This window comes from Macaca mulatta, chromosome 4 (assembly GCF_049350105.2).
Source record: "Macaca mulatta isolate MMU2019108-1 chromosome 4, T2T-MMU8v2.0, whole genome shotgun sequence".
Lineage (NCBI taxonomy): Eukaryota > Metazoa > Chordata > Mammalia > Primates > Cercopithecidae > Macaca > Macaca mulatta.
In genome coordinates, this window is record NC_133409.1 from 50,000,373 (window position 1) to 50,016,329 (window position 15,957).

At 36.0% G+C, this 15,957-nt stretch overlaps 1 protein-coding gene across 14 annotated transcripts in view; it reads left to right on the top strand.

Annotated features, from left to right (window-relative positions):
- The window catches only part of UTRN (utrophin), a 576,786-nt gene that overhangs the window by 454,936 nt on the left and 105,893 nt on the right, over nucleotides 1-15,957 (top strand). For all 14 annotated transcript variants that reach the window (XM_015137213.3, XM_077999492.1, XM_015137214.3 and 11 more), the window contains 2 exons: nucleotides 10,499-10,767; nucleotides 14,178-14,324. In XM_015137213.3, coding sequence (XP_014992699.3) covers nucleotides 10,499-10,767; nucleotides 14,178-14,324 — 416 coding nt within the window. The remainder of the gene's footprint in view (nucleotides 1-10,498; nucleotides 10,768-14,177; nucleotides 14,325-15,957) is intronic.

Below are 15,957 nucleotides of genomic sequence, written 5' to 3' on the forward strand. Positions count from 1 at the left end.
AATTATCTGAATCCGTGTAGAAATTTTGCCAAGTTCACAACTTTGTCAGTAGTCCCTGACTTTTGTTTGAGCAATATGGAAATACTTAATTTCATTTAATTTGTATCATGTCAATGTATACTTTTTCCTTTTAATGCAATTGAACTGTTTTTCATTTGATTTTAATCCCTAGTTTGCATGTGTTAGAAAGTATCACAGTACAACAGTCTCTCATCCTTTGCATTGTTCTTTGTACTTTTCAAGCCACTTTTATATTCATTCTCCTGTCTATCCCAATGAATTGAGCTGATCATACAGTATGATTTAAAAAAATAAATAAAAACACAAAGGTCAAGAAGGTATTATGGTGCTGACCAAAGTCATCCAGCTAATGAAAGGTAGATTCAAGAATAGATCCCTAAGCATCTATGACAATGACTTCCTTAACCTCTGGATTTTGGCTGGCTTTTGACTCATCCCTTCAATTCTATCTCCTCTGTCTGTGTTCACTGACAGCCATCTAGCCCCTAACTTCCTAACTTCTCCTTGATCTCAATGTCTAGAGCCTCTTAACCTTGCATCCATGTTTTCTGGTCTCTCCCTTGTGCTGCCAACCTCCCCTGGCTGTTCTCAGTCCCAGATCAGAATTCCTGTGTGAACCACACTGCTGCACAATGAAGCTGTGCAAGACAACAGCCTTCACCCACCCCTACCCCCAGACCTCCAGAGGGAATCAGGGAATACTTGTGTCTTCTCTTCTGTTCATTACCTTCAGTTCAGTTTAAAAGTCAGATATGCACAGGGGAGTTGGTGCCTTCTGTCGGTCTTCCTCTCTCTATACCACATACAGATGCAGGCAGGCAGGCATGCATATGCACAGGCACCCACGACCAAACGTATTTTATGATTTAAAGCTATCAATCACTAAATAAAACTGCTAACAATTTTATAGGCTATTTCACCTCTAAATGTGTTTAGAAAATTACGCAATTCATTGTATACATATGTATGGAGAAAACACCTGTCCTCTGCTTTTGATATTTTTAGATTAAAAAAGAGATTGCATTATTTTGTTCATCAGTTTCCTCAGGAATCGTCTTTAAAATTATTACAGTTAAAACATTACTGTCACTACAACTACTATTTTATTTAAGCTGCCATTTCCATTTCAGTCTGGAGCAATCAGTTTTGCTTAATTTAAATATTTTATTAATAATCATAGAAAAACCCAGTTATTACTTAATTTAGTATACTTGTGCATGTATAGGTGAGTATAGTGGGTATAGTTGTGTATGTGTGTATATGCATATGCATATACAACTTTATATAGTTGTGTATGAATGTATATGTGATGAATAGTTAATAATGATTTTTCAGATAAAAAGTACATACGGGTTAAAGTTTTCCTCTTTGGTCCTTTGACAGATGGCTATGTATATTTAGTAGTATTTAATATTTAACTCGGGGTATACTGTTTAATTTTTAAATATTTCCTGATATTTTAGAAAACCAAGTATTAAGAGTATTTTTCTTCTCTGTAAAATCTCACATATTTTGTGATCTAACAAAGAATTGATAAGTGACATATTCAGTCTATTATGTCAGTCCACTTTATGCCAGTATTAGCAAACTTAGGCAAATACAATTTCATAGTTATTAAATGAGTGAAGATTTGAAATTTATATAGTTTAGTAGAAGTTACTTTTATATTCTCCGTATAACTTAAGGTTATAACATTATTTTCTTGTATGTAATAAAATGAGTACAAATTACACATTAGTTAATACAAGTAATTGGGCTAGTAGAACTAATGGGTGTTTTCTCCCGGGGCTTTTGTTTTCCTTAGAACAACTTTATTAATTGGAGCCTCACTCATTGTAAATGACAGGCACACAGTTTCCCTAAGTGTAGGCATGAAGGGGAAGGCATCGGCCTCCATAACCGAACCACGGCAGAGACGTAGCTGACCACAGGGACTGGAATACCACCCAGAAGGCTTTTCTCCATGTCTTCCTTTCTGCTTCTCTGTACAGGTTTTGATTTTCTTAGCTTTCCTATAACCGTATAGCTCACAACCTCATACCAGGAAGGGCTCACCCTTCTTTAGATCCAGAATATTCCAGGAGAGGGCTCTGGTTGACTTGGCTTGAGTAACATGGGACTCAGGGTCTGCCAATCCACCCTCTTCATAATATCATGCTAAATGGAGGAAGTATCCAATCCCATAAAAGAAGGGGAAAGTGAAAAATGGTGGTAAATGCAGACATTCCCAACAAGCCAGCATTTCACAGGTGCTGACCATGTGCCACACACTGTGCCAGGAAACTTACCTGCCTTGTGTAATTGCATTCTCATAATAACTTCTTGAGGGTGAATACTTACCACCCATTCTACAGATGAGGAAACTGAGAGTCTGAGAGGCTTAGAGGCATACTGTCTTCTATGTGACAGAGCCAAAATATGAACTAAGGCTTATGTCACAAAACTTGATGCTCTTAAAACTGCCATAGTGTACTATCTTAAACTACTTCAATAATAGTTAATATTTGTAGATATTCAGTAGAAACAACATTTTATTTTCTATATTCTTCGATTTTAAAATAATTCACACAGTAATTGAACATGTTTATAACTCTTTGCTTTTTTCTTTACTGTTTCTCTTTCTTCACTGAAATACCACACTGCATAATGGAATCATAAACAGTTCACTGATTTCGTAACACCGAGGGAGAAGGTGTCTAGGCAATATTAGACTTTGTCTTTTTAATTTTCATATAAAAACTTGAAGTTTAAGTAATTGCTTTCAGGCCTATAGACGACGACAATAATTTCGTTAGCTTCTCAAGTCCAATTTAGATTCATAAAGTTGTAATGCATGAAAAAGCACAGAAAAATATAATGTTACTTTCTTTTCCAGTGTTCTTAACTACAGAGGAGTAATGTGATTTTTCACAAATTAAAGTTCTATAATATCTGTATGAATATAATGCGTCTAGTCTTCAACTTTTCTAAAACATAACGAGCCAGCTGAGTAAGCCCATCGATTGGGTAAAAATTTGGAAAATGTTTTTCATGCTAACTCCTACCGTAGTAATAAAATCTCATTTAAATAAACAACAGTCCTCATGAAGAATTATATGATAAAGGTAGCAATAAAATCTCATTTAAATAAACAACAGTTTTCATGAAGAATTATATGATAAAGGTTTGTTTGGTGGACATAGCATTTTCAATTAATTGTTTACCATCTGTTATGTTCTCTAATCAGTGTTACAGCCATTCATAAATCACATTTGCCTCATAAAAAGATGGCAATAGTTTACACGTGTATATTTTATTATAATCAGCATCTGGGACATTACTTTCTGATTTAAACATAAAGGACAGGAGGATACAAGGCTCTTTTAGTGTGGTATAATATACTTATTTTTTGTGATTGTTGTTGTTCTTAGTAGAAAGCTGGAATCTTCCAAGAATTGGAGGTTTTGTCATTTTTTAAGAAGTATAATCCTAGCAAAGGCATCAACTCTCCTCTTCAATTAAGCTCATCACTTATTTTGGCAGTACATAAACATAAGCCATATTTAACTTATTAGAATGGCAGAGCATGGATAGAAAGCTCCAAACTTCTTTGTAGCTCGATCAATCACTAGGGGCTGTGTTTAGCTGGCAAGCAGCCTTGGGAGAGATGGGCAGTTGTGTGGCAAGAAATAAAAGACTTTGAATCTAAATCTCCTGTCCTTTGATTCTTGAAGGAGAAAGGGGAAAATTTTCTTTTTTATTTTCTTTTTCTAGTTAAAGATATTGTACAGAGATTGATTTGTGCATTTAACAAGTACGTTTTGAGTGCCTACCATTTGCAAGGGAGTGTTCTAGATACTCGGGATACAGTAGTGGGCAAAACAGATGTTTTTTTCCTTCTGAAACATTCTCAGCTTTTCCTTTTTCCTTTTGTTGCCACCCGCCTGCCCCCAGTGACCCATCTGTTGATGTCCAGCCCAAATGAATTAATTTGAATAAATCGCAAAACTGCCACTACTTGGAGAAAATTCAGGGATTATTCCTGAATGAAGAAAATGGAAAGATCTCAGGTTGCTTAGTGAGGCTGTGATTGTCTGTTCCAGGGACTCTTTGATCTTCCTGCTTCTTTCCTTGGAGTTGTGTCTGTCTAGTGGTTGGGCCCTGTTTCTTCCTCCACTCAATGCTGGGCTTACTTACTTTGGCCATTTCACAGGGAGAGTAAACCTTGAATATATTTAGACTCCAATTCTGCCTCTATTGACTTCAGGTCAGTGGTGCCATGTAGCTCCCTCCACAGTGTGTTTTGTATTCTGAGTTCCCCTCCATTTGTGTCCCCTCTCTTAATAACTTGCATTTAATATTTGTGGAAGGTAGTCCCTAAGTCTATTTACTTTTGAGGTCTTGATGTTCTCTAAATATATCTATGTTCTTTTTTCTTTAAAAAAAAAGAATTTGAGAAGTCCACTGGCAGCATGGATGACTCCATGCCGTCTTTATCATATCCATATTGAAAGATTTAGGCTGCATATTAACAGGTGAATTTGCTCTGAGTAGCCTCTTGTTATTCTCATCCTTATAATTTATTAGATTGACATAATTAGAAGCAGTAATCAGCCATGGCACTTGATGATGTACTTGTAATCTGGCTCATAATGAGTGGCTGTCATCAGTTATTGTACAGAGTAGGAAATGGTCAGGGCCCTCTCAAACACTGATTGAACATTTCAGAGTTACTAAATGGATCTTAATCACTTAATCAGAAAATTAGGAAATAATGTATTTCCCAATATTTTCATCAGAAACATCTTTTGGTCATGAGAAAAGAGAGAGAGAAATAGGAGGGGGCTAAAGAGAGAGAGAGATTGAGAGAGAGCAAGTCAAGTCTTTCCCCTTGAGTTCTTATTGGCTAATCAACCTGGTTTGCTTACATGAAAATCTCTACAGATATCTAAACCTCCCAGAGCTAGTTATAAAATATTAAAAAGGAATGGAAGAGTAACCTTCCTCAAGAGCCTACTGTGTGCCACACATGTGCCAGTAGTTTTCTATGTATTAATTGAGGTTGAAAGAGACAAGGAATATATCTAGGATTATGTAACTAGTTAGTATTAGAACTGGCATACAATCTCCTAATCTTTTCTTCTATCAAATTGTCCAGCAGTAAAAATGCCAGTTGTGAATTGTTTTCTTTGCTTGATTGTTTTAATATTTCCTTTTCATCTTTTGGTAGAATAAAACAATATGATTTTAGATACATGCAAAAAAGCAAATAGTATAAATACGGTATTTGGAATTACCATACTTGAAATGACTTTGTAAGGTTGATGCTTCTATTTCATGATAGTTTTTTATAAGTGTTTTACACAGATGTGAGAAAGAGGAAGAAAAATGACGTGAAAATATGTCCACTTAAAAGTGTAAAATTGAATGTTCTCAATAAAAAGGAGCGCTAAAAATTCTATTCAGTCCAACTCAATTAAGCAATTATATACTGAGGACACACCAGTCTCTAGACTGGCTACTGTAAAATCAATATGAAAAGAAAGAAAACATTCATGACATTGGGCTTTAAAACCTAAGAGTAGAAAAGCCACAATGGAGATTATAAATGTTGATATCATAATTGAGAAAAAAAATACAATACATATGGGAAATGTTTATTAAACAATAACATGGGCTAATTCTAATAAATTTCTATCATTTCATGGGAGAAACATAGTTTCATTTTTAAAATTTAAAAGATAGCTTTACATGAGCACTCAAAGGAAGGTTTGTTTTTCCCCTCTACTATTAAGATTTCTTTGAGATGTACAGAGGCTACACCTTCTTAAATAATTGAATTGAGGTAAAATAGACTCTTGAAATATTTTTCTAGCATGAGAAAATAGGGTTTGCACTTGATAAAACTGGGCTGGGCAGGTCAAGTAACTGGCCTAGGAGCAATGGGCAAAATGGGAGCAGGACTGATTCCAAATCCTAGTCTCTGTTCATGGTCCAGCTTTGGTTTTTCACCTGCATTCTAGTGACGTATATTATAGTCTTTTTCCTCATGGTATAAAGGAGAGTGTGGCATAAATGCTGTGCCACTAATTTGCATATTTGAAGAAGTAAAGGTAGTTGGATGACAGAAAACATCAGGATTAATCTTTCCTTTTTCCTCTCTTCCTTTGTCTTCTTCCTGCTTCTTCTTTCTAAAAGATAATTATCTGTGCTCCCTTAAATAGATTTGTAATGCAATAAATAAATTGACGTTTAAAATTATAAAATATGAATATAAAATAACTATAATGTTCATATTGTATAAATATATAATAAATATAAAAGTTTAAGTAAGAGGCCAGGTGCAGTGGCTTATGCCTGTAATCGTAGACCTTTTTGGAGACTGAGGTGGGAGGATCACATGAGGCCAGAAGTTTGAGACCAGCCTGGGTAACATAGTGAGACCTCATCCCTAAAAAAAAAAAAAAATTAGCTGGCCACTGTGGCACGTAACTGTGATCCCAGCTACTCAGAAAGCCGAGGTGGGAAGATCACTTGATCCAAGGAGTTTGATGCTGTGAGCCATGCTCATGCTACTGCACTTCAACTGGGGCAACAGAGCAAGACCCTGACTAAAGAAAAATGGTGTGTGTGTGTGTATATATATATATATATAATTATATATAATATATACATAATTTTACTTATGTATATTATACATAAATATATATATTTTCTTCTACGTAGCTGAGGGTATATGTATGTAATAAAAATTAAAATATAATTCTACCCTCAAATTTTGGCCAGTTCAATGGGAAGACCTGAAGGGAGGAGAATGGAGAGTGACAGGGTACACACACACACACACACACACACACACACACACATACACACACACACACACACACTTTAGAGAGTAGGAAAGTGACATAGGAAAAAAAAGTCTTCTGGTCTCAGAATTGCTAGCAAATTTATTTGGTTTTCTCCTGCTGTTTCCTCTGTCTCTAGCATTAGCCTCTATTACACCTTTCTCAATGCAAATTAGATTACCCTCTTATCACTGTGCTTCATTTGCTCTCTGGCCTCCAGTATTTAGGGACTGTGCTCTGTGTGGGGTTGACCCAGGAACCCAATGGAGTGAAAATGTCCAATGAGCTTCAGCTACATGGTCCAGAGAAATCAATTTACGTGCCAATAGGCTAGCTGCATTCCATCCTGACAACCTGTTAGAACCACCTGGGGAGCTTTGGTATCTATCCATGGCAGACCTTACGCTGACCAAATCATTATCTTTTGGGGGAGGGCCCCTGGATTATTAGCCTTAAAAACTCACTCAATCCCTCACTGTGAGGGTCGTTTCTAATATGACACCAGGGTTCTTCACTGGTGGAGAAGATTCTCTACTCGTGTAGGTGGGCTTTAGCATTTACCACAGAATACTTATTCAGAAATTCTCAAGTAGCATTTGTCCTATGATTTTCAAATGAGAGGACTTTATTTTTTTAAGAATGCAATCATTTCCTCTTTTTTTTTCATTTTTTTTCTGCTTTTTGGATGTTTGAATTTATTTATTTATTTATTTATTTATTTATGTATTTATTTTACCCTAAATAGTCATACCTTCATATTTCACATGTTGCTTCTTCTTATGTGTCTCACAGACTTCTAGAACGTTTTTGTTTTGTTTTTTACTTTGCTCTGTGCTTGGCTTAAAGTATGCATTCAGCTGAGATTGTTGCTGCATTGGGAATCTCTTATTTTGACTCAAAAGTGATTCGTTAATGTTTCCTTTCTGGCAGACAGATGGTGATTGAACATAGAACTTTTCTTTTCTTCTGAGTAGCTACTTGAGTGGGGATTATGTAAGAAATACTGCACAAGGACTGCTCAATCAATAGATTTTTACATTAAGGAAAGACAAAAATGTCAGAGGCAGTAGATGATGTTTTCTCACAAGACAAAGAACCCATGGGCCTCCCTGTGCCAGGTTATTTAATGTCTGACAGAATGAGTTTTTACTTTATCTGAGGAAAATTACCATAATTAAGTTGTCCGTTCTGAAATGAGTATTTTTTTTTTACAGTAGTCCATGCTTAAGATATATTTTTGAAAAAGCCCAAGTAACTTATTAACAAACACAGGTGTTTAATCATAAAAGTTACCACCTCATGAGACTAAGAATGATTTTTTTCATCTTAGGTATAGCATTTTATATTTATATAAAATGTATGCAATGTAAGTATTATATATCATTTTTTAGATATCTTTTTTTTTTTTCTGAGATGGAGTTTTGCTCTTGTTGCCCAGGCTGGAGTACAGTGGCACAATATCAGCTCATTGCAACCTCTGCCTCCCAGGGTCAAGCGATTCTCCTGCCTCAGCCTCCTGAGTAGCTGGGACTACAGGCGTGCGCCACCATACCCAGCTAATTTATTTTTATTTTTAATAGAGACGGGGTTTCCATCATGTTGGCCAGGCTGGTCTCAAACTCCTGACCTCAGGTAATCCACCCGCCTTGACCTCCTGCCAAAGTTCAGGGATTACAGGTGTGAGCCACTGTGCTTGGCCTAGATATCTTGCAGGTATAAAGATTTAAATAAAGTTTGCCTTTCTAATGATACACCGGCCTTCAGAGAGTTTCCTTCTCAGAAGCCTTTGCAATCCTGACATGTTGCATGTTTTAGGGCTTTTCTCTGGGCTCCTTGATGGTTACTTGAACCTGTTTCTCTAATTCACTTATTTTTTTATTTTTTATTTTTTTTATTTTTTTTGAGACAGAGTCTCAACTCTGTCACCCAGGCTGGAGTGCAATGGCACTGTGTCCACTCACTGCAACCTCCATCTCCTGGATTCAAGCAATTCTCCTGGCCCAGCCTCCTGAGTAGCTGGGATTACAGGCACCCACCACCATGCCTGGCTAATTTTTATATTTTTAGTAGAGACGGGATTTCGTCATGTTGGCCAGGCTGGTCAACTCCTGGCCTCAGGTGATCCACCAACCTCAGCCTCCCAAAGTGCTGGGATTACAGGCATGAGTCACCACACCTGGCCTCTAATTCACTTATTTTCTTTATTTATCTTGTACTGGTATGTTCAGCCTATCTATCGATTGTGATGTTTTCTCTTCTTTCCTTCAATTCAGCTGCCAAGAGATTTTTGAAGTTTCCCTGTAGACTTCCACCACTTAAGCGGCACAACTCGTGGTTCTGTGGTTGCTAAATATCAATGTCTAGACTTTTTTGGAAATTTAGAGAGACAAACATATGTGTTCCACCACCCTTGACTTGGCTTTTATATAATATTTAAATAAAGTCAGGCAGAACTATTTAGACTGAGGATGAAAGTTACGGTTTAGGAGAGCTCGCTTCTGTGCATTTTATGATGAAGTTCATCTTATGATGATCATTTTCCAAGTGATATGGAACATTTTGAGGTGAAGTGGAAATTGCTAATGTGCTGTGTACTGAAAGATGAGATGTTATCACAAAGAAGAATGTGTTTTCTGTCTCAAATTAATGTACAGTTTATGTCGATTGCACTGCCTCTTTATTTGCAGCGGACGGTTAGATACCACCATCAGACCAGCTAGATAGGAAAGGAGGTATTTTAAGGTGTAGAAGATAGTGAAGTCCCAGGAGTGTGGAACTGTGCTGGAGACCTTTCTAAGCTGTCTTGAGAATTTCCCCTCAGTGTTGACCGCGTTTCTCTGCCCTTGCTTTACCAGCTCCCCATCTCTTATATTTCTGACCCTTGGCTTTGAACTTGACTTTGATTTCTGTCTGTATCCTTTGCTTCTCCTCTGGACGGTTCCAGCCCACATCCTGTGGCCTGTCCATGTGTTATGCCTGCTATTTTTATCTGAAAAAAGTTTATTTCAGGCATTGTGGAAGCCCCCTTGTTCTGTTACATACTTAGGGTGGTCCTTGAAATCTTGCTATCTTCCTGCTAAAATGTTTGTGGGCTGCAGATGATGCCCTTTATTAAAAAGAAACTGCCAAGCAGCCTTAGAGATGACCACTATCTAAGGTACGTTATTTGTCTTCAGTTATTTATTTTTAGAAACAAAATAAATTAATCTTATTTTCTGAGAGTTTTTGCTTATAATTTATAGTCATTCTTCATTAATTATACTTACCATTTATCTTGAGAATACTAAAATGAAAAAGTGTCTTTGGATTTTGTGTAACTAAATTTATGATAAAGAAAAATTGGTTTATTTCTTGTGTTATCTTCTTAGATTTCAGTGGCTTTACAAATACGTTAAAATTCAAAAATCAGGTCAATTTACTAATCTCAGTAACTATTTTATTCTCCTTTTGAGTGTATGATTAGGTGTAGTAGAGAATTCATGGATGAAGTATGGAGAATTTTTTTCTTAACCTGGACAATTTTTATCCTAGATTAATTTTTTCTTACTTTTTCTCTGTATACCTCAGTAGCTATGGTAACACTCACGCTTGGCTATTAAGAATATACAATCAGACATCCAAATTATTCTTTTTCTTTTTTTTAATCACAGAATTGACTCCTGAGGAGAAAGCCCAAAAGATTGCCAAAGCCATGCGCAAACAGTCTTCTGAAGTCAAAGAAAAATGGGAAAGTCTAAATGCTGTAACTAGCAATTGGCAAAAGCAAGTGGACAAGGCATTGGAGAAACTCAGAGACCTGCAGGGAGCTATGGACGACCTGGACGCTGACATGAAGGAGGCAGAGTCCGTGCGCAATGGCTGGAAGCCCGTGGGAGACTTACTCATTGACTCGCTGCAGGATCACATTGAAAAAATCATGGTCAGCATCATTGTCTTTGAAAGATTTTTAAGAAATGTTTTCTTGTTAAATATAACATAAATGAAGAGAGCCGCACATATAAATTGTGATAAGGGATTGTTACAAAGCCAACACTGCTGCAGCCTCACCCATCAGGAGTCAGGACAGATGCCTTCCATATGACCCTCACCATTGGAACCTCCTGCCCCGAAATAACAACTAATGCAACTTTTATGATAATTTACATTTATTTTTATTTTTTATCCAACTCTGCATCTCTAGAAAATATAGATTAGGTTTCCCTATTTTTTAAAAATATTTTTAATCTCCAGATTTCCCCTCTCTTCCTTTTTTCTTTTCTTTTCAGTTTATTTGTTAAAGACACTGCATTGTTTGTTTTGTATTGATTCCCAGAGCCTGGATTTTGCAGAGTTGTGTCCATATGGTATAGTCTCCAGGTTCCTCTCTACTCTATATCTCTTGTAAATTGGTGGTTGGAGATAGAAATTTAATCAAAAGAACACTCTTTTACTGGGAACTCTCATCTATAAATTGCATCTTTTTGTATATTAATGAAGAATTAGTTTAGCTATAAATTCTGTTTGTAGTCAGGAATTGACCAAAGCTATGGATGTTAGACCTATGGTTACCTCCCCTTTGGTCTCCATATTCTAGAACAGCTTCAGAAAAAAAGTTAATAAAATTTAGATAATAAGAGATATAAGAGATGATTTAAAGTGTACACCAAATCTCATTGACAGTGTAGTCAGATAAAAATAAGTACTGAATTTTGCTAAATATTATTAAATATGTCAAAGCAACTGGAAAACAAAATCCTTGGGGATAATCAGATTATGTCAACTCCCTGAAATTATCGTTAATCATTCTTACTTACAGAGTACACACCTTCTGGCAGGAGAAGGGCTTAGGAGTCACACCTGCCAACAGACTGCCAGTTAGCACCTTTGATACTAGCAGATGTTCTGTTTTTATGGCAAGGAAGGCCACATAGTCTCTTATTCTGTTATAGGAAAGTGCAGTCATAACATGATAAATTGGTTCTTTATACTAGAACACACAGCAGTTCTGAAACCATTTTAAAACTTGCTTTATCTCAAGCCCCTTAATTTGGAAGCTCTTCAAAAACAAAAGATAAACTTTCTTGATACAAAGACTCCTCATTGCCATATAACACCTGACCATAAAATGAAAAACGAAAACCAAAGACCTTGTTTGTCAAAGCTTTTAAAATGTTATAACCTGTGGCTTATATAGAGAAACATTATTTTTGGAGAGGAAAAATTTAAATTTCTTTTTTGTTCCAAAAGATTTTTAAAGCCTGTCTTGAAGTTATATTCTATTGTTTTAAAATTTACTATCTTTTGAAATAAAATAGGCTATTATTTGAAATTATATGCATCTCAAAACATTTTCTAGCATTTCATTTTTAATCTTTAATAGATAAAAAATAAAAAGATGTTGATTTTAAAAGCTAATTACAGTTCTTGAGTCCTCCAAGGTACCTACCCATGGAGAGAATATTAATGCATACAGTTAAAATCATGACTGAAGAAACCTTGAAGGATTTGAATTCTGTAATTGTTCTCAAATTGAAGCTGAGGGACCCCGGCCTTTTCAAAGTCCAGAGTGAAACATTCCCTTTGCCCACCCTAACCCACACCTCCTCCTTCCCTGTGCTTCTATATTAATTGTGATTTTTTTTACACTTATAATGTCTCTGTTACCATACAACTGCTCTTCTTATTTAATTGTATTTGTGTGTTGGCTTGTGTGTGCACATTCTGTCATCTATTAAAATGCCAAATCTACAGCAATGGAGAAAAACTACCTCAGCTCTTCTTCTCCTTCCATATTGCAGCAATTCCCATGAATTTGTATGCTTCCCTTCTTCTACCCTGTCTTTGAAATGTTGGTACACATGTTGACTTCAAAGTTCCAACATTCATAGTTCTTACGCTGACTCTAGTCTCTTAAAGAGCCTCCCTACTTAAAGAGTGGACAATGTAGAAATGATGAAACCTGAGGGCCAAAGCTAATGGGATGTTTACAACACCTACTACTTTTTTTATATATACTTTAAGTTCTAGGGTACATGTGCACAATGTGCCGGTTTGTTACATATGTATACATGTGCCATGTTGGTGTGCTGCACCCATTAACTCATCATTTACATTAGGTATATCTCCTAATGCTATCCCACCCCCTACCCCCATCCCTACTACTTCTAATTTAAGTTTGGAACATTATTAACTATAATTTTGCGGCCAATTTAAACTTAAACTGTTTTCCTTTAGTATCCCAGTTCTGTTCTCCATTCTGTTTTAGCTTAAGTATTGCTCAAATATAATTTTGTGGGCCTTTGTCAATAGAAATTAATTCTGTCTCTTTTGGATTGCATGTCCTGTACTGAATAGTGAGCGTCTGTTCCCAAGCAGCTTCCATTCTTCATTGGGGACATCAAGAATATGGATGCTCATAATTACAATTTCTGAGTGTTCTTAGTGAGTTGTTTTGATGATTCTAGACCTTGCTCAGAGGTGGCATTTGTCAATTCTAAGACTCATTTACCTTTTTTCCTGTAGACTCCACTCTTCCTGCCCAAGGCCTAACCACAGAATGATTATAAATGATTTGGACAGGGATAGATCTTACCTCTTGAGTCTGTAATAGGCATTGGTTTCATGGTTAGGAATGTTGTTTCTGCTGGCCACTTTCTAACTTAATTTTAAGTGGAAACATGTTAAAATCAAGTTGTTGGATTTGGTGAAAAAATATTAAGGTAGCTATGTTAAAACAGAATAAAAAGAAAATATGAATACAAACTAAAGATAGAATCAACATTAGATATCAGTAAAGTAGAAAATAATGGCAAACATTTTCCAGAGTAAACTGCATATAATAAAAAGCATGAAAGGAAATACATAATCATTTAAATAAGTTTGAATTATTTTTCTCTTCACACACTTATTTACATTCTTTGGGTAATAAACAGTGACTTTTTGGTTCTTCATCCAAGTTACCGAAGACCTGAATTAAGTCAGCTGTTGTTGAGTGGGCAACTGTAGTTGATTTCCTCTGAGATGGCCTTGCCATTTATTTGGAAGTAGAGTTCCAGGACCCCACATATACCAAAATTCATGCATACTTCAAGTCCCACATTTCCCCATGGAACCTGCATGTACGAAAAGTCAGCTCTCCATATATACGTGAGTCTCACATCCTGCAAATACTGTATTTTCCATATGTTTGATTGAAAATCTCTGTGCATAAGTGGACCCAGGCAGTTTGGTTGAGAAAAATCTGTGCATACGTGGACCCATGCAGTTCAGATCTAAGTTATTCAAGGATCAGCTGTACCAGCTTTTGTTATATTCTTTTCCAATAATATATTTTTGGTTCTTTTCTTCTAGGCATTTAGAGAAGAAATTGCGCCAATCAACTTAAAAGTTAAAACAGTGAATGATTTATCCAGTCAGCTGTCTCCACTTGACCTGCATCCCTCTCTAAAGATGTCTCGCCAGCTAGATGACCTTAATATGCGATGGAAACTGTTACAGGTGTCAGCTTATTCCCTTTCGTAATGCAGGCTTACACCTTGGGTGGCCTTTAAACCCTACCTCACTATTCTACTACTCACCGTTTTCTCTTTCTTTATTGATGGTATTTGATAATGAATTTAGCATGTGATGACATCAGGTATTTGTCTTTCAATATCTTGAACCTAAAGGCCTCTTTATTTATAGAGTTTAATTCAATTTTTTGGTGTACTATTCATATGATATTTGTGGAAAATTGCAAAAGGTTAAATAAATCACAGTAATTGAAACCTGTGTTAGGTCACAGAAACATTTTTCACATAATGGCTCATAAAGGAGTCATTTTTCTTACTTTCGTCATGTATTTTTTTGTTTCATTTTGAAAAATTAGGAAAGTCTCTATTGTTTTTCTTCTAACTGGTTGCTATTTAAATATCTCTCTTATTTTTTTCAAGATAGCATATTTATACCAGTGGTGTTTACCTTTAGTTCTCAGATTTCAGCGAATGCAGTTGGTTTAATGACTCCAGACCTTATTTAAATATGCAGTTTTGATATAGCGCATACAAACATTTGAGAGAGATAATATTTTATCATATAATAGATTTGCTGAATTAATTCAAATATCCAAGCACTCAATCGTTCATATTTTCTTAATGAAATTGAAGAAGAAATTAGTGTATAATATTTTACAATCTCAGTCTTTGAAAAGAGTGTTAATAACCTAGGATTAGTAAAGCAAAATCTGTTAAATGTATACATGTTTTTCTAGTGGGTGGAACACAGAAATATTTGCTCTTTATTCTTTTTTTTTCTTCTGCTTTGTTTCTCTAATTCATTATCTTCATGTGATGATTCTTATGATCCATCTTGACTTACTTACCATTCTATTTCTGTTATCACCATTCCAATTAGAAGTCAGGGAATATGTTATACTTGAAAGAAGATATGTATTCTGTCATCCTTATCTATGATCCTGGTAACCTCTAGCGCTCAGATGTTAGTTGCTGGTTGGATAAGAAGAGAAAAATCTATGCTGATGGGCAACACTGTTGAATTACAGGAGTAATATTTTCTTTACTCATAAAGTGTGGCATTTGAATGCTTTTAGGCCTTAATGAACAAAGTGCATACTAATGCAATTTAAATAGCTAACCAGGAGGAACTAGTGCTGTCCAGGGAACCAGACATACACAGTTTCATTTAAGGACAGCTGCAAATGAGGTTGTCCTTTTAAGTGGAACAATAACTAGCATTACATGACCAAGGCTAGGAAAAGGAAATGGAAATGTCAGTAGGCTGTGTGCAGTTGTTATTGATTTGCATTTAGTTTCTCAGTTTAGTAACCCTTTACATTTTCATAATGCAGATAACTAACTATAGAATGTGTATTTTACAAAGGCTGGGCATGGTGGCTCATGCCTGTCATCCCAACATTTTGTGAGGCTGAGGTGAGAGGGTCGCTTGAGGTCAGAAGTTTGAGACCAGCCTGTGCAACGCAGGAAAAGCCTGTCTCTACAAAATAAAAATTGAAAAAATTAGCTGGGTGTGGTAGTGTGCGCCTGTAGTCTTAACTGCTTGAGAGACTGAAGTGGGAGGCCCACTTGAGGCTAGGAGTTCAAGGTTACAGGGAGCTATGTTTGTGCCACTGCAC